The 19,265-nt window shown below is 33.7% G+C and overlaps 2 protein-coding genes across 5 annotated transcripts in view; both read right to left on the bottom strand.

The window, feature by feature from the left end:
• Positions 1 to 1,295: 1,295 nt before the first annotated feature.
• Positions 1,296 to 18,274, bottom strand: LOC117602368 (CYFIP-related Rac1 interactor B). 3 transcript variants are annotated; one of them, XM_034320277.2, is made up of 8 exons: positions 15,935 to 16,535; positions 7,244 to 7,496; positions 6,000 to 6,136; positions 5,579 to 5,803; positions 4,553 to 4,887; positions 3,630 to 3,709; positions 3,418 to 3,544; positions 1,296 to 3,145 (listed from the first exon to the last, which is right to left on the bottom strand). In XM_034320277.2, exons 3-8 carry the CDS (start codon positions 6,082 to 6,084, stop codon positions 3,008 to 3,010), a joined length of 990 nt encoding a protein of 329 aa, XP_034176168.2. In that variant the 5' UTR covers positions 6,085 to 6,136; positions 7,244 to 7,496; positions 15,935 to 16,535; the 3' UTR covers positions 1,296 to 3,007. The 3 variants fall into 3 exon arrangements, with proteins under 3 accessions (XP_034176168.2, XP_034176169.2, XP_034176167.2); XM_034320278.2 differs by lacking the exons at positions 7,244 to 7,496; positions 15,935 to 16,535 and adding an exon at positions 18,135 to 18,274; XM_034320276.2 differs by lacking the exon at positions 7,244 to 7,496 and having other exon boundaries at positions 15,935 to 16,534.
• The window catches only part of LOC117602367 (tRNA dimethylallyltransferase), a 62,712-nt gene continuing 61,629 nt past the window's right edge, over positions 18,183 to 19,265 (bottom strand). Inside the window, exons 10-11 of one of the 2 annotated variants that reach the window (XM_076691759.1) lie at positions 19,085 to 19,223; positions 18,183 to 18,323 (exon numbers count right to left, since the gene is read on the bottom strand). In XM_076691759.1, coding sequence (XP_076547874.1) covers positions 19,086 to 19,223 — 138 coding nt within the window. In that variant the 3' untranslated portion in view covers positions 18,183 to 18,323; position 19,085. Of the gene's footprint in view, positions 18,324 to 18,380; positions 19,224 to 19,265 lie in introns of those variants that run through there. The other variant, XM_034320274.2, reaches the window with a different exon arrangement.

The raw sequence follows: 19,265 nt of genomic DNA, 5'->3' as shown, positions 1-19,265 counted from the left end.
ATTTGCTATAAAAGTTGATAATGTAATACCAGTTATGATTTTTTCAATTTTCCTACACCCAATGTATAACCATTGTTACATAAAATAATTTAACTTAAAATTGAGCTTCCTTTTTTATTGCTGTGACATGCAAATTTTGATTTGCCTGGGAAAGGACAGTGCTATTTAATTTTGATCTTCAACACTGAAAGAATATTTATTACTTCTATTCATAAGTATGATTACGAAAAATTTACGCACAAAGAGGAAAAATACACATGCTATAAATATTTGTTGAAACACACGCAGAACAGAAGACGATTAATTTAAAATCAATGTCTTATTAATTAAATGCTTTAACTCTAAAATGTAATTTTTATACAGAAGTGAATAAAATATTAGAAATGATTTGATAAAAAATCGTTGCCATGAATCTGGCTCGTACAATTGATTTTTAATTAAATATATGTAATCATATAGTACAAACAAGGATATTCATCTATAATTAACTTTATATAAAAAATAACATTGTATAAAATTATAATAAATATCACTGAAAAAGGTTCGAATCTACAGCTAGTGAATAATTGCTTCTCTTGTAGAAGCTGTTTTGTTCTTTGTCTTCTCTTTTTTCATTTTTCCAAATACAAAATTCAAGGTAGAATATGAAATAACAAATATTTGTACAAATTTTATTACTTCGATATATTTTATCTTGGGCAGTATTGGTGATAACAATGATTACTTTTTTTAAAAACATGTAAAAAGAGTCGTATTTTAATTACAAGCAACTCTAATAATGAGTTTTATTCTCTCGAAGCATTCTCGAAGCATTCGAAGCTCGTGATTGCATGAAATTGTCATGAAAAATAAATGAAAAGAATGTTTAAATTATTGAATAATGAAATTGTATAATATTCAATGAAAAACAGGAAAATTCTTGATGCAAGAAAAACTACATTGATAATACATTCAGATTTCTTAAATGTGCGATTAAAAAGAAACTGTTCGACATAAATTCGAATTTTATATTAAAAAAATCATTCTATAAAATTATACTGCATCGCATGATCATTTTTCTAACTGATAATACAAACAAAATATTCGTCGAAGGTATTGAAAGGAAGAAGCAGTCTTCTGTTAAGACAAAACTAAAATATGCAGAACATAAAAAGTTTGTAAAGCTAGTGCAAAAATATAATATTAAATAAAACCTGCATATAAGATGCTCGGCTACAGGTGAGTATTCTTTGAGGGGGTGATAGCTGCGATAATGCTGAACAACTTTTTTCGTTAGCTACGGGGTCCCCGACACCCCAAACCATTGCCATTGCGCCATCTACATAAAAGCGGCGCAAACTATTCGTTAACTTACCGACTGCCGAACGGTCGATAACCGACTGTCGGAAGTTCAGTCGATAAGTCGGTAATTTGTTGAGTAGTTTCCGCCGTTTTGGTATAGATGGCGCTGTGATCGAACTTTAAAAATACTTAATTCTAGGCGGTCTTCTCTAAATATAAGTTTGCCAAATAATTATTCTAATAATTTTTCGGTCTTATTACTAATAATTCAAAAACTAAGCCTTAATGTGTGTTTTGCTAAAGAAACTTGTTCAGTATCATCCTAGCTACCACTACCTTAAAGAATGGTCAAACACTTTATTTATATAATTGATATAATTATCTTTTAATTATAGATCAAAATGGCTATAACCCAAAATCTATGTTTCAAGGGTTAATTCATTTTATGGAAGAGCTCAATTATATTCACTACGAAATAATAAAACAGATATAAATATTCATTTACATTAACAAAACGAAGTAAAGATAAAATAGTACTTGGTGTTCTTATCAATATCCATTCGATTGTTAGTAACCAATTCTCTTCATTCAACAAAGAAAAACAATAGCTAAAGATTTGCACTGTACCTTACAACGTTATTAAATTTCTCCTCGTGACACTCTCGATCGTTCACAATAAAAATTATCCTAAATACGTTTCTGATATGCTGTAATTAACTCCCCTCTTTAGTCCGGGAAGACAATACAGTGATAATGCGCGGTGACGTTAGCCAGGATAATAATACTTGAGTGATAATAATAACTCGAATGAACGTGAAAAATTGCAATCATAGCAATGATTAATAATGAAAGTGGTGTGAGTAGTAATACCGTAATAATAATGTTTAAATGCTCGTTTTCGTAACGGCAATAAAGGTATCGCGTACGAGCAAATTCAGCAATTCCTCTGATGATAAATCTGTTGATTGTAGGACAGAACAGTACAAGTTAGATGTTTTCATTTCCATAGTACTGCGATCTAATGTTTGAAACTTTCATTGTAATATAAATATATATGTTATCTGGATTTTCATTACCTTCTTCGTTGGACATATTTTCGACGTAGGTATTCCTCTTTCGAAGAAAAACAATTTTCAGAAAATGCAAATACTGCCTTCTGAATGTTAATTAAGGCATAAGCTGAAAGTTAAAAATCTGACTTATGTTACTTTGCCTTACAATCACAGAAATATCGTCTCGTTCGGCTTTCTACTTTTTGGTTTCGTCGAAGGTTTGTTGAAAAGTCGGCAGTTTTCGAACAGCTATCATAGATTCGATACGAAATACAATAACTCTAAAATGACCATTTTTCAAATAGCAAAGTATAAATGTTTAAATTTTTATTTTTATTCTGAGAAGGACCCAAGGAACGTCAAATAATATTTGAAAATTTCTTTTGCCACTTTAAATTAGCCACTTTGAGTTACTGTCCTTTGGATTCCTCAGGCGAGTGTTTGTAACAATTACCTTTTTTATATTTCTGTCGATACGAAAGACACTTCTGTGGTCCACCACCCAGCCACGATCAGGAACAAGGTTACTTGGATCACGCGGTAAAACGCGAGAATTATCTGCTTCGGCATCCTCGTGGCGCTACAACGTGGATGTATCGCTCATTTCTCTGATAATAGGAAATCAACAGCCAACTGTCTCAACTTCTGATACAGCAGCCGCGCTGTTTTGGTAATCATGCGGCTAGCAAGTTCTTGATATTTTTCGGTGTGTTCTCCTCGTTCAAATGCTTGGTAGTGTAACGAAGAGCGTTTAGTAGACCTTCGCTTTTGCAGGGTGGTTGTTCCTTTAGTAGTTTTACACAGCCTTTAACCTGTATCACAGCAAATATTTTAACATATCTAATAATATAACAAATATTAAAGAATTTAAAAAATATTGCATTCTTTCAAGCGATTATAAATAATTTTTCAGCATACAAAGGCCCCCTTTAAAAATATAAATAAGTTCCATTATTTATCTCGATAAATAGTAAATTTAAAAATAACAAGAAACTTTTTAATTTGATCACTCAATTGACGTCATTGTAACATTAAATATACATATTTTTTAAAATAATCATCAACGTGTATAATAATAACTTACATCGACATTCGAACCCTTAACAAAGGCACCTTGAGGATGAACATGATCATAAAGGATTACTAACCCCACCATCACTCTCAGAACAAAGAGTTGAGTCTCCTCTCGTTGGAATTGCGCCAAAAGATTCCTAAGAACAATAACACGTTTCGTTTTCAAATGTTTTTTATTTTTAGAAAAAATTCTTTTCATTGTAAAATCAGTGTTTTACTTACGGATTTTCTAACATGCGCAAGCAAACTTTGGCCATGGTACCAAGTGTTTCTGTGATATTTTCACGTGCTACGTCTTCATTCTGAAATAAATTTACATTATTTAGCAATGTAAGGTAGTTGCAACCATGTAACTTTGAATTCTACATGGAATGCATAATATAGAAATTACATATTCATTAACATTACGTTTCGGGTTGGTTTCAACGCATACATTTAAATATTCAAAAGGTTATTAATGTAAACTTTGAAAAGCGCAGTAGAAAAACTAAGAAGAGATTTCCTGTTGAAATTGATACGTGAAATTTAGTAGGGTAGAAGATAATGTAATAAACAAGCGCTTCCTTCATTGTCCCAATTAAAGTAGCCAGCCCAATTTGAACGGATCTATTATCTATTATGTCGGTAAATGTACCGAGAACTATTGTTCCCTGAATTCGTTCACATTCATTTTTAATTTTCTGCTTCAGTGCACGTCATTATTTAAATTGCGTTACTTTCTTCACACACCATTACACTACAGTATAATATATACTGTTAATAAAAGCTCTTTTGTTTAAAATTTATACGATATAAATGATTTATATTTTTGAAAAGAAACAGAAAAATTAATTGCTAATTACACAGAATATAATGGATGGTATCTATTAGATATACACATGAACCGGAAGAATAGATATCATGTCTATTTCCTATGCTTTGTATTAGTTAATCATAAATAAAAAATTTTGGAACGAATAAAATAAAATAAAATTTTTGGAACAGCATTATCCTTCATCGAATATAATTTTAAAGTCAAATATAGATAATAAAATTTAATCGAAATTTCTTCTAGCTACATCAGACTGCATTTACTAGGATCAATAATCCTGAACAATAGCGGAAAGATAGAATATTGGAGAAAGAAGAAAAGTAATATCACTTACATCCATCAAAAAAGTAATGGTCGCGTGACTCAGAACCCGAAGCATGGGTGTTGCGTGGGCATAAAACAAGGACATTCGGTTGGCAAGCTCATTCCCGACCACGAGGTCCTTTTCAGCATTTCCCTGGCGAGCCAGGGATGCTCTGGTCAGGGTTCTTCTATAATAACTAAAATCATTCTGAATCGCGGGTGTCTTCATCTTGTGTTCGTCAAACTTCAAAACAAATTCCAATATTTCCGCCAATTGTTTCACCAAAGCTTGCTGAGTCTCGAGATGCTGAGTCGGAGAAAGATTCCCTGAACACAGTTGTCCCAGGATTTTTGGTACAACTTTTTCTGGAAAAAAAAAAGAATAAAAACATTAATCGTAAACATATGCAATATACATTTAATACTTTCGTTATTAACCCCAATTATATTATATTTAACATTTATGAAAATCTACGTTGTAAAAGTTTACACTTTTAATTTCACTTTGTGCATTAGCGAACATTTTCAACCCGCTTGAGTGAATCCCGCTTTATTTAGAATAAAAGCAATAAATACTTTGAGAGTTTACTAGCGGTTTTCAAGCAGCGATATCGGTTTCCAATCACTGTGTATGCGGGAATATTCAAGCTGAACAATAATCCTTCGCGGCACGTTGCTGAAGCAATATCGATATTTAAGTTTTTACGTTTCTATTTAGTTCTAGCAAATGGCTTTGCAGACACAATCCGACATTGAATATACGTTTGCCTATAAAAACTGAAAGGTCCATTTCGAAAGTTTCAATCACAATTAAAACAAGAAGCATGGTTTCATTTAAAAAAGTAATTAATCGGTTTATCGGAATAAAAAGGGATCAATTTTTATGCAGCATGGTGGGAAGTCACCGATGACTGCTATCATAAAGGAGAGCCCAATATTGCTATAATTTGCTTTCAATTTTTGGGGTGCCCAGGGAGTACGAATTTCAAATTGAAATTCTTCGCCATAAAAACGTAAGGCAAAATTAAGGGGATAATATGAAAAAATGGACACTTACCGAGTTCCAATGAAAATTCATAAAATCTTTTCAGCTTCGCGACAAGAGGTGCAACGGTCAGATAAGCCTTTCGTTGGCACTCTTCCGTAGGCGCCGAAATCGCTTCTCTGATTTCCTTCCCAGCCCCTTTGTAACATTGAATCTCCTCCAAGATGGATTCTGAATTTTTCAGAACCCTTTGCACCGCTTCAAAGGTCTCCCGTTCCAAGTCAGAAGGTTGTGCGTCTGAAATTCGATATAAACCACATATGTTACCCCAAACGAATGATTTCTATTAATAAACTTCAGGTAGTGCTGATAGCCTTTCAATTTTAAAATATTCCATTAAAAGGAAAATTGAAGTTCGACTGAGAAACACGAACAGTAGTTTAAATATCCAGTTTCAAAGGAATTTCTAAACGAATCCACTTGTAAAACTTACTTTCAAAATCCAAAAAGACATCGTACTTTTGAGGCGTGCAACAGGTAGACTCATCTCGAGCCAGGAGACTCAAAAGCTTGCCCATCTTCAGTCTGAGAGTTTCTTTCAGTGGGTATTATTTATAAGATGAAAGACATCTAAACATCAAGAAAGAACAAATATGTACATTAATGAAATTTACCCGTAAATTGAAATGTACATAGACGAGAAAATTATCAGTAACATGTCTGGAAATCATTTGAAATCTTTTTTATCACGAACAGTAACTGATTCGTTTCACTTATGGAATGCAACCTGTATCAGAAATAGCGAAAGCGAATACAAATTTGTTTATTTGAAAACGTGTGTGTAATTAATGATACATAACGATAATGAAATACTGGTAAATGGTAAAACGTAGCGAAAACTTGTCACACGTGAGGGGACAACGATCGAGTTTGCTGGATCTAAAATTGTCTCCGACAGATTCCAATGTAGCGACGAATGTCTCCGTTATTTTTAGCAGAAAAGCGCATATACCGTTAACAAAATTTCTCAGCATGCTGAATCATACACATTTACGAATTACTCGCTATTTCTTGCGAAAATTGAAACAAAAAGTGTGCACGAGTTAATAGAACGAATGCCATGAGAACCACTGATGGCCAGCATTATGAATAATTTGTATATTAGTTAAAATTTGTAGAGGAAATACCTACAGTTCCTGTATCTGTAAAGTAATAAATTACAAAACTAGTAGATACACAAATAATTTAATCACGTTTAGTTTAGATCCACCGCGTTCCTATTCCAATCGATTAGGTCCGGTTGGAAATAGCATGATCCGGCATGGGAATAGAATAAATGTTTACACTGAAGATTCCACCGATGATTCCATGCGGAACCGTGCTCGAAATCAGCAAAATATTATCATGATAATGTCACAACAATCACCGTCTCTATATCTTATCAAGATAACCGAACCATTTTCAAGCAAACGTCGTTAAATTACCATAACTAATCACATAAACAAAACTTCAGTTCATATTTTAAAAATCACCGTGCCTTATAATCACTTGACATAAAATCACGTGAAATGTAGAGTAGGTTGAAAATCAATGTCCCGGTTGTTAGGGTATAGATGAAGAAAGAAAACTGAATCAGTCAGTTCACTTCTTACGCGAAGGTCGAAGACATGATTGAAATTCAATAGTTCGACGATATTGTCGTAATGTACACGAGACATTTTTCTTTTTGAAACTCACCGTGACCGCGACCGATAACGCGAATACATGACGATGACAGGTGTGCGTTGAAGTTTGATGATGGTCAACAAGTACACGAAGAAAGTGCAACAACTGTCAGTCAACGGACGGCCATGATGCTGTTCGTTGAGGGTTGGGTTGTATAGTGGCGCGATTCGGAGTCTCTCCTTATTTGGTAAACGACAGTGGTGGCGATACGTTCGCGGGAAAAATCAATGGGGGTAGTTCGTCGGTTCACCCTCCGGTGACGCTGCTGTTACCATTTGCAAAATACCAATTTTTGAATTTTTTTTTTTGAAAAAAGTGGTCAGTATTGCATAGATAAACATAAATATTCTTATCATTTTTTATTTATGAATTTTGGACCCAATATTCAGATTTTCTAAATTTTGTTAACCCTATTCTACTATTTTTCCTTCTATTAAAAGTCATACTCATGTGTTTTTATACCAAATTGTTTAATTCTGCTCAGGGACCTCACTTTTAATACTTTTGAAATTTTTCTTTTATTTACAATAAAGAGTAAAATTTAATTTAGCTGTGGTCTTCAGTAAAGTTCACTCGGTTAATTTTGGAACACCCTGTACAGAGGTCACATCAAATTTTCATATTTATTTATGTTTTGAAATATTCAAACGTATTTGAATTGCGAATGAGAATGTATATAGGTGCACACGTGGGTAGACTTGGGCATAAACGCTGCAAGAGTACACGGTCGAACTTCAAAATACGATTATAAATTTAGAAATTCTCGAGAACCGGTGGCCAACTCATCCGTAAAGGGGGTATATTCCTTTTTCGTCGCAGACCAACGGGTTGCTGGTAACGGTGAAGATGAAGCTTGGAAGGGTGAACAGTATTGTCGAGGTTGACCGAGTTACAGGGAGTCAATCAAGTTAATGTTTATTTTGCTTTACTGAGAATATTCGGGTCAGTACCTTTATGGGTTAACGCTTATGGTGTAAGCGGATGACACTGAAATGACAACCTAATTTATAAACCATCGAAAATTTCTTAGTAGGAAAATAAATATCATGAACTATAACATTAGATTGTTACTTATTAGATGGAGGATTTCAAAACAAAAATTGTTTAACATGATTTGATGATGAGAATATCTTTGGCTTGAATTTTTTTAAGATTTACTAAAGCATGGAACAAAAATAAAAATAATGATTATTTACTTCTTTAAGCAGCTAATATTGTTATCTATTAGATATTGGAACAATAATCAATGTTTATACCTATAAGTGTTTTATGGTAGATTAGTCATCGTTATCGATATTGTATAAAGTACTGTCATATACAATATCAAATATGTATGTAGCAGGAAAAGCTTATAAAAATATTAATAAAATCGATATTATCGCCGTATATTCTTTTTAAATTCTGTATTAATATGCACGCATGCACGCACGCACGCACATTCATGACGTCAATCGCTGCATATGCTAAATAAAATAAAGCTGAATTGTTAATATAATAAAAAGATTCGTTCGATCAATTGAATTACATCGTTGATTTACGTATTCCACCCGATGACATATATTTCAATGACTATAACATTTCTAGGGACCATTCAGTTTCCTTGATGCGCCATTGAAAATATTGTCGTGGTGTTGAGATTTTTGCACCTCTTTCAAGACCAAGATTGGATAATCGTCGGAAACCGTGGGCGAAGATAATCGACACCTATTAAAGACCTTTTTGTGCATCAATTCCAGCAAATCAATTGAGACCCTCACCACCTCTCATCATGACCCTCGATGTACTCTTGAGATCCCCTTTCCTTCGGTCAACCTTAATTTCATCGCTGCAGCGACCGACAAATCGACAACGATGACTCTGCTACCGATTACGTTTTATAATTCACAAAACGTTTTATGCAAGGACTATTATTAGGAGAAACTTTTACTATAAATTATTATTATTATCCAGTGGAGACTGGCGTATAGGCACTGTGGAACTGCAGCACCTCCCTATTTCCACTTGATATTATCGATAATATTTAATATAACGAGTCCTTTTTTCTTTGATTCTTTCTTTATACTTGTACAATATATAATACTTAAGCTTAATGCCAGTAGCCATCCTCCAGTTTATGAAAAAGATACAAAAGTCTTTGTATGGAACTAACTATGGGCTCCACAGTTCCAGCGGCGTGGTGTTTGACTGTGTGCGCATGCGCACATAGAAAGCTGCGCGCGAGGCTGCGCAGTAGAGAAAGCACTGTCGCTCTCGCAGTGCCGGTTTTTTAAAACAAAGGCTAAAAATTTTCTGGAGCAGCACCCTCACTAATTTTAACTACGAGCCGCCACTGTTATTATCGCTAATAGAATATAGGCAAGTAAATGAAAGGTAATTTAAAACTAGATTTTTATTTCTATGTTCAAGTTCCCCTGTAATAGTGGCTCGATATTGTTCTTTCTGTTTCTTCTTTGTCGATATTTTGTGATACCGTAAATTACACATTCCTGATTAATTAAAGGAAATCAATAGAGAAACATTAGTTTAATGTAAAATAGCAAATAGCTTGAAATTTAAAAATTAACTATTTCTATTCTTAATAATTAGAATTTCAATATGTGTCATAACAAATGCCTATTTTCACTGTGACAATCAACGTGTTAATATGCTACGAATTCGTCATATGAAATTAGAATTGAAACGAGCATTCCATGCTGCCATTTTTAATCGTAGGATCCACCAAGTTCGCAAAAGCTATTGCGTACCACACAGTGGGATACATCGTTAACGATACTTTTCATTCCGAGTATAACGTGTACAGAGCGCGGAGGAAAAGCATCGTAGTGTCTGTTCAATCGCGAACGCACCACTCATTCCCTGACGACCAGTAACGCGCAACACCGTTCGTACTTAATAAGGTAGGTATGTGTGCACGCGGCTTAAATACCAGAGAACCACGTACACACATACAGTAGGTGTAGAAAGTATTCGTACACCGATCAATTTCCAACAAGACATCATAAAATTGCGGTTTATTAACATATAAAGCTGGGGGACCATTGCTGACCAGCACCACAAATTTAATATAATTCAATAACTAAAAGATATTAAAGTGGTATTAATATTTATTAATTTTGAAGGGAACCAACTGAAAAGTTTAAATTGAAAAATGGGACATAAACTAAATAATTGCAATTACAATTATCGTCATGATTTTGCAAAAATTGCAGAAACATTCCTCTTTTTTTAAGAAAAAATTGACGTCACTTTAACGTTTCTAATGGCATATTTAATGATACGCATATTTTATGCATATGTACATTCGGTGATGTAGAACTACATGATTAATAATGCGAATGTCACAAATCAAATGATTAATACTTTCTTGATCTGTGCATTCGACATATGCTCAACTCTCATATGTGATATACTGCACCGAATGACATGATGATGCACTCAGTGACTTCTTCATCAAGATATACTTTTCTCTTTGTTAGATTATTATCTTCTTCCTTACTTGTCTTATCCATAAGAAGAAAAAAGGATTTGGATGGTACTGTACTACTCTCCATAATATCATAAAATAAATGAGGAAAAGAAATGCACATGTTATCAATATTACTTAATGCATTATCATTAACGCTTGACGTAACACGGAAGTCACAAAGCTATATTATATAAAACTAGTAATAAAATTATTACTTACACGCGATCAAATAAGAGATAAATTTGTATAATTATTATATAAACATTTTTTATTTATTGAAATGAATAAACGATAGTATTCACTCGATGTAACTGTTATCTATCATCTCTAAATGAGTGTTAAAAATACTGAATATTGCAATAACTACATTTTACTGCGGTGAAAAACATGAAATGAAACCACTTGCACTGGAGATTGATGCACTAATGCGTGTAATCAAATCATTCAAAGTGCATCATTTGAAATCATTTCTATATAAATTTTCTACACGTGTGTATAATAAATGCATATAATCCTATTATCTACTTTTAATGTTTTGCTAAATCTTGTTACTAATAATTCGCACTTTTATGACAAAAACCACTGACGCGCATGAGACGTCATTCTACTAAAAAGGGTTAAAAATATAAACGTACGACTCCAATGTTACATGGCGTTATAGAAGGTTAATAAATCGAAATTTTCCAAAGTTTTCTTTCAAATTAATCAGTGTAAGAATACTTTCTACACTCACTGTATCTACATACATATCGTGTGTTCACGGTATGACACATTGCGTCGCGTACGCACGCGATATGGTAACACGCGTCGTCTAAAGCTATCTCTAAAGCCAGGTCGCTATTCCTTCTATAGCTGTGGCCTCCTTAACAACTGAGCAAATTAATTGCGGAATACAACGAGGATCAGGGCCACCAGGAACGTGTACACCGTGTTAAAGAGTTATGCGGCTATTAAATCGAAACTGGGACTAGAAGTGGAAGTGGTTAGCACGACAAGGAAGGAAATGTTCGGTCAACTTTTTGTTCGATCGAATGCAACATATTTCTAATACCTATGCATATATAATAATCCGTGAGATGCAGTAATCTAGCATTAATATAATAAAAAGAAAAAACAACGTAAAATAAAATTATATCATTCATTGTATTAGTGTAAGTAATTATTAAGTAATTAATCTTGATATTACATTAAACAGCGAAGATACAAATATTTATGGGACTAACATTTCAAAAATTTGGAAAGTTAAAAAAAAAATAAAACATTAATCTCATATTGCTGAAAGATTCTTAATTATATCAATAAAGATTTTATGAAATTTTAATTTTCCTCGAATAATAAAATATTTTAATATTCTTTTGTACGAAACACTTTTTTTTTAAATTAAAAAATAAAAAGAATTGAAATATTCAAAATTATTCACATTGATGGCCTATTCTTTAGTGACCCTGTCCCCCTTTAAGAACTAGGCAAATTAATTAAAAGCAGCGGCCGCAGCTTGGAAAGAGGAAATGACCGAACTTCATATTGTACCGTGACGTCCATGCGAGCATTAATAACGTTTCTAGTTTGATGTGATAAAGTGTATACTATACTCCGAAGTCATTTATATTGTATTAAATTAAAGAAGATGAAAAATCGAATTTATGTTGAATATCTAATTTATCCATACTTTGGCCTTTTTTCTTTACACATGATGTATGTAATCGATTCGGCAAGATCTAAGTTCCTGTTTCATGTCTCGGTACTCGGATTACATGGTGCAGAAACAAAATGCAGCGGACGCGAAAGTCTCTCACACGATACGCTTATTTTCCGCAGGATATCAGGTGATAATAATGTGAATGAGAACGATATTCGAGAAGATTTATCACCCTATGAAAGCTTTAATTACTTTAAATTAATGATTCAAAAATTATCATTTTATATCAAAATACAGGAGAAGGATATAAATTGTATGTTTAATTAAAAAATAATATTTTTGATCAATGTTGTTCTATAGTAATTATATCAAATTGATTGTGATCTAATTTAAAAAAGAAAAGATGATTACCTGAAACAACTCTGTTCGATAAAGCAATAAAAAAATAATGAAAAATGATTGCAGTATAATTGAAAGGCGTAGTGAAATTTAATCGATTGCAAATTTTTCAAATCGAATCCGAATAATTATCTAATCAGTTTCTTAATCTTGGGTTTGTGAGGAATCAAACATATCCCGGATATTTTTATGGTTACTTACGCCATTGACCAAACAGGAGAGATATTATCATATCCTGGATAAAGACAGGAAATTTTCAAGCAAAAATTCTCTCTGCTTGCATATGCATTTGCTTTGGCAAACGACTCTGAACCTTTTTGCATATGCGCTTGATTAAAAATGAAGCAAAGAGAAAAAGAAAAAAAATGAATCATGATTAAACAAAGCATTTAATTTGCTATAAATTTATCATACTGAAAAAAAGGAATATTAAATTGTTTAGGAAACACTAAAGAAATATCAGTCCATAGTTTGGAATTTATCGATCATTTAATTTATTTGATGGCACGTCGTTTTGTTTGTACGGTGATATTTTCCTTCTTTTTGTTACGATAAACAGCATTACGTCACGGTGTACAAGCCACACACGTGTGATGGTGCTTTCCACGCACGTGATCACGCCACATCCGCCTATTTGCGATACCCCATAAAAGGATGTTAATACTTGTTCTCATGGTTACCCATATTGTGCGTGCGGTATTTAAACATCGTAATACTTTGATGCGCACGACATGAATTCTGTTACTTAAATTCCCTTAAACAATACATGCAATTGTTTATATGATATCGATTGACTGCATCACACATCGATGGTCAAAGCGTTAATTACACGTTTGGGGTGGCAATTCGACTAGATTAATGTTGCTAAATGCACCGATGGGTCAAGGTTATTAACCAAGAATGCACCGACGTGCACGGATTGCAATTCCGCGAATCAATCTCTACCTGGTACAGCAACAACTCATTGGAATTCGATCGATGAAATTCTCTGTAGTTAACTGGCAACTGAATATAGCAACTCTATTATGTGGTCAAAATCAATACCTGTTTCCTGTTCAGTTCATATTCCAATACAACTTCAAATCAGGAAAGATTCTACACCTGTTTCAGAACAATACTTGTCGAGTTTTCTTACTTTTGAAAATTTCAATTCATAGCCACTCCTCTGTAAAACATTTCTGTTTCAGTGAAATACTTTTTGTTATTGTAAAACAGAAAATAAAATAAAATCATAGCTTTGCTTCTATTGGGTCTCTTGTTCCAGTTTCGACAAACGCTTTTATTTCTTCAATTTAACCGTTTGTTAATCCGTATACATTATTTGTTAAAAATGAATTATATCATGATTTTTGAAGAGGTCAAATGTTTATGCAGAAAACTTTACAATAATTAAACTTTTCCAAATTTCTAAAAGTCGCAATTTAATTTAAGAAAAACCACGTGTAGCAAGGCTCACTCTAATTGCACTTATTCAGAACACCACTGCTCCATTTTTTCAATTTAAGCTATCCCCTTGATTCCTTGCGTAAGTAACCTAACATTAATGTAATTAAAAATGTCTGCTAATAATGTTTCCCTCAAAATTGGCTGAATATCCGGAATGAATTCAACGTATGATCAAGTGATACAAAAGGCTAAAATTTCCTATAATTTCTAAAATGTACAAAAAGAAATCTAAAATCTGTCATCTTTGAAGGTTTAGTTAAAATATTAAACAGTGCTTCAAAAATGAACAGAATAGATCAATCCTTTATCGACGAGTATTGCTTCCACATTTTCGATTCCCATAAACGAACGGATGACCCAGTTCTTAATTGGTCGATAGAGAGTACCGCCCTGATTACAAGTAAAGCGCTTCGATAATCTAATAATGTACCCTTGCCCATAAGTTCATAGAGAACTCAGTAAAAAAGAAGGCAAAACCCTTTGAGGTATGCTTCGTTAAGAGGTATGAGGTATGGTTTTAGTTAAACTCTTATTCTTTTCTTTCAAATTTTCATCGCCCACTTTTATAAATAAATTAGAACATATCAAATAAAATAGAATAGATTATAAAAAGGAACCTAAAAATTTCTGAATATAGCAAATACAAATTTTCCAGTAGTAAATACAGAGAAAAATTTGAAGAGAAAGACAAGGGTGTACAACGTTTGAAGTGAAAGAGAAAAGAAGATATATTAATCGAGTCTGATCGCAATTAAGAATAATTAAGGATAATCCGTACAAAAGAAAGAAGCGAACGGTTGCTTGAGAGCGCGTAGTATATGAAGAGAAGAAATTTCTTAAGCTCATCTTCAGGGTTCTAGAAGACAACATAAGAGGAAAATCGTCTGACAAATCAGCATCGTGGAGGACGTTAGAATGAAATTGAGCCGTCACGCAACCTCGTGCGAATTATTATGCTCACCTCGAGTTTCGCAGTTTCCTTTGTCAGCCGATAAAAAGTTTTTCAATGTGAAAGCAGCACCGTGTGCATCTGGCATAGAGATTTCTCTTTCAGTTCGCGGTTATAATGGCTCTCCTTCGTCTCTTCGAGAGCATGATACGTACTTGACTTCCATGCGGAAATGAATCGAACACGTGATGCAAGAGCACTCGTGCGACAAAATAATTCATACATAATTTGTCGTAAACAAACAGTGCATCTGTGTTGGTGCATCATACATGTTTTATGCAACAATTTTTTCTTAATACTTTTTATAGATTCATTGCTTCGAATCTTTTCGAGTTAAAAATAGAATCTTAGATCTTTAACCCTTGAACACCGAAGCCTGGGTTAATCGTGACCCAAACTTATAAAACATATATAACGATATTAATACAATATAAATAACGAAATAACGAATACGAAGATATGAAATAGAAAATAAATAAAAATTGGGGCTCTCTCCATGGTCCGCCGTCCAAGGGCTAAACCAAAATCATTTCTTCAATACTAATTTTAAAGACACAAGTGAAAATAAATAATTTGTTGAAAATTTTCTGGATGAAAACATTAATAAACATTATAGTATTATAAGTGACTATTAAATAAACAGTTACTAATATTTCAAAATATTTAATTTTTCTTTCTTATTTTATTTTTAAAGTTAATTACTATAATTTTTAGCAATTTTTTAATAGAAACTCTTCGACGAATTTCGAAACGCGCCAAGGCTGCGCAATTCTTTCAAAGCGTAACGAGCCGAAGTTTATTTACCTTTCGACGGTGCGCAAGAAGACAAAGCATGACTCAACTGGTCAAATTATTATCTTGAAGAAAACGAGGAGAGTTTCAAGGGAAGCCTATCTGCAGTGTCGACATTGTTCACCCTTCGCTCGTTTAGAGCCACTTCCGGTTCTTCCGGCAGAAGCAACCCTTGCCGAGTGAGGGGTTACTTTCTCGAAAAAAGAAAAACGATCGCTCTCTGCCAACACGAAAGGTCTCAAGTTGCCGGGCAACGATAAGCTTTATCGCGCACAACACGTAGCACAAATTCGTAGAATGTCTCAATAAAGATTCCCTTGTGCCTGTCGTGGATGTAGATACTTGTTTTATCTCGGTTACCGGTGTCCTGGGAATTTTCAAACGGTTCAAAAATCCAATCGTTCCCTCTTCCGCTCTTAACTTTACCCGATTTGTCCTTCGAGCTTGTAAGACACTGGTTAGCGAACTTTCGCAACGCTTTCACGCGCTGGTAATTACACGAAAAGTTCCGTGTAAATTTCTTTCAAGCGTGGAAGAGAAATTTATGAAGAGAAAGAGTATGACTTCACTCTGCCGGAGGTTAATATAACACTGTCAAAGCAACGGCGCGCAGCAAACGAAGAGACAGTTTCACCGAGAGAGACCAGTCAGCTGGTGCTCCCCACTCTTCGTACGTCACTGTATCAACAGTTTTACACTGTTTTAATTCTATGCATGGTTTCAGCGAGATTTCACATAATCCAGAACGGTAATTGAACATATCATTTAGGGAAAACTGTGAAACATTTTACTGAAAAGTTGCAGCCCTGCTAGACATCAGAATTCTAATAATGCGTGCGAAACTAAATTATAGCTTGCTGTATTGAATAAATGTGTAGAAAATTTCATGAGTTAATAAATAGCAACGATTTTCTAACATGTAATAAGAAAATGTAATTTTAATTATAGCAGCTGAAAAATGGCTAGAAAATGCTGCATTTTATTTTATGCGAATAAAATTAAGTGTAACGTTATTCTTGCAAAGGTATACGCGCTGTATATTTCCATCGAGTAAGTGGAACATTTTGTAACGACTGATTCATTGTTTCTTGATCGATGAACATTTTTCTACGATTATTTGAAAAACAGAGCAGAAAAAAAATGATTCATTTGATTTTGTGCCGTTGTTTCTATTAAATTGCACTTTCTGAACATTCATCAAGTAATGAAAGTATAGATTATCTTATGAAAATGATTGGTTCACAGTGTGATTCAGCATTAAAATAGAATTAATATTGCTGTAGGAAGCCAATGCAGAGGTGTGAATGAAACCCACTAAGAATGAGCATAAAGCATCCATCTAATTAGGAAGTGAGTGGAATCAACTGGTTGCAAATAAATATAAATCCACACGTTGATTTTCACTGAGGCAATCAACGTATTAAAAATGTAATTTTCAATGAAAGAAAAAATGCTCTGCGTTGAAAACTGTGAAATCGATAGGGAGTTGTTTCCTTGACGTGCATCAGTGACCTGTCTTAATGCAATGTGCATATGTAATAGCGATCTGTGCGTGCCGAGTACAATGACTCGGTAAACGCCAGGCTGCACGCAAATGTTGCAATTATCTTTCTTACATAGAGCCAATATCTATTTTAAATGTTCGAGTAAAACCTGTATTTTTAACGAAATTGAAATGATGACGATAAGAACTGATACCGTGCTATAAAACACGTGACACATATGTCGAGGAAATGCAGGCTTTATAAGAAAGATAATTTATCAGTAACAAATATAATTCTGCGTGAACACTTCCTAAAAAAAAATATCAGGAAAGCTGCCTTTATCCAGATCAAATATACCAAAACAAGTTTTACACAAATTAACATTAATCGGTTATCTTGATATGTTCTTGAGAGAAATGAAAAGAAATGTCATTTATGGTTTGTTAAGCTGTTTTCATAGTAAGTTCAAATTTTGTTTTTTCATTGTTTAATTGTAGATATAAAAGAAAAAAACCCCTTTAGTTTTAATTCCTACCACTAAGAACGCTGTGATATAATTCTAGCCTCAGTTGATACACTAAAATGTGATACTCACTCAAATGATAAGAGGATTTCAAAAGTTCTCAAACGCGGTAGACAATAATATTGTATGACTGGTTTATTCTACACGTCCCATGTGCTATGATATCAAGAAAGGATTGTGTAAAAAGCACGTGAAAATATAATACCTTATCTTTTCAGTTGTACGGCGCTGAACTAAAGCAGGACGATGTGGTACAGGCGTATCATCAACAGAGGTCGACAACATATAAGTACTTCCTTCGATACTACCAGACTACCGCTAGATGGCTACGAATGTTAGGGTAGGTGGCGCCACAGACCAGGTGGGTTCGCAGGATGCATGATCAACCTACATCCTGCAACACCGTCCAACACCATCTGCAATTAACAATTCTATTATTCTTTCCAAATGAAAATGCAAATATAAATGGCTCGAAAAGCACTGCATCCGTAGGTCCATAGATTTTCTGAAGCGTAAACGGATTAAATGGCCCCCAGTTAATTCGTGGAATTGACCTGTGCAACAAAAAATATGCACTTTCATCTAAAACGAATGATAACATTGATAATTGCAGATGCGTTAAGAGACGCCGAGCGTGCTGGAGGCTGCACAAATGATATACATTGGTGGCGCTGTTAAAATCTTGGGCTAAAAAGAGAAAAATAGGTTCAGCTATTTAAAAAAAAGATGATGGACAACAACTCTCAAGTACTGATGCAAGTGATGGGACCTTCTTTCTCTACATCGCTTTTTCCTAGGAAAAGGAAATAGTTAATTCACCGTGAAGGGGGGAGATATAAGAACAAGCATTTTCTTCATCTTGAAATGTAGGGGGAGGCCACTCATGCGGCAATATAACGTGAACCTACTGTAACTGTAAATTAGATACTAACATAAATGTTCAATTATCTGGATATAAATTAAAAACTCTACTTAACATAAAATAATCATTAGCATAAGTGAACATCTATTCGTTACCTTAAAAACGGGTTATCGAGCAGCAAGTATTATACTAATATGGAAAAACAAATCATGGAAGAACAAACGTGATCTTCTTAGACATGTATAAAACATGTAAAAAATATTTTCTCTTAAAACATATTTTACAATAATTACATCAACTTTTATCATCGACTCTCTCTTCTGCCTGTTTTTCTTCAGCTAATCTCTTTTTCTTTTTCGCAGTCTTCATATGTTTCATACCATGTATATGCGCATTCCATTGATGTTCTCCAATGAAAATCCTCTCGCATACCTGTAATATAAATATATAATAATATTAATCAATGGAACTATA

This window comes from Osmia lignaria, chromosome 13 (assembly GCF_051020975.1).
Source record: "Osmia lignaria lignaria isolate PbOS001 chromosome 13, iyOsmLign1, whole genome shotgun sequence".
Lineage (NCBI taxonomy): Eukaryota > Metazoa > Arthropoda > Insecta > Hymenoptera > Megachilidae > Osmia > Osmia lignaria.
This window is presented reverse-complemented; position numbering and strand designations above follow the sequence as displayed.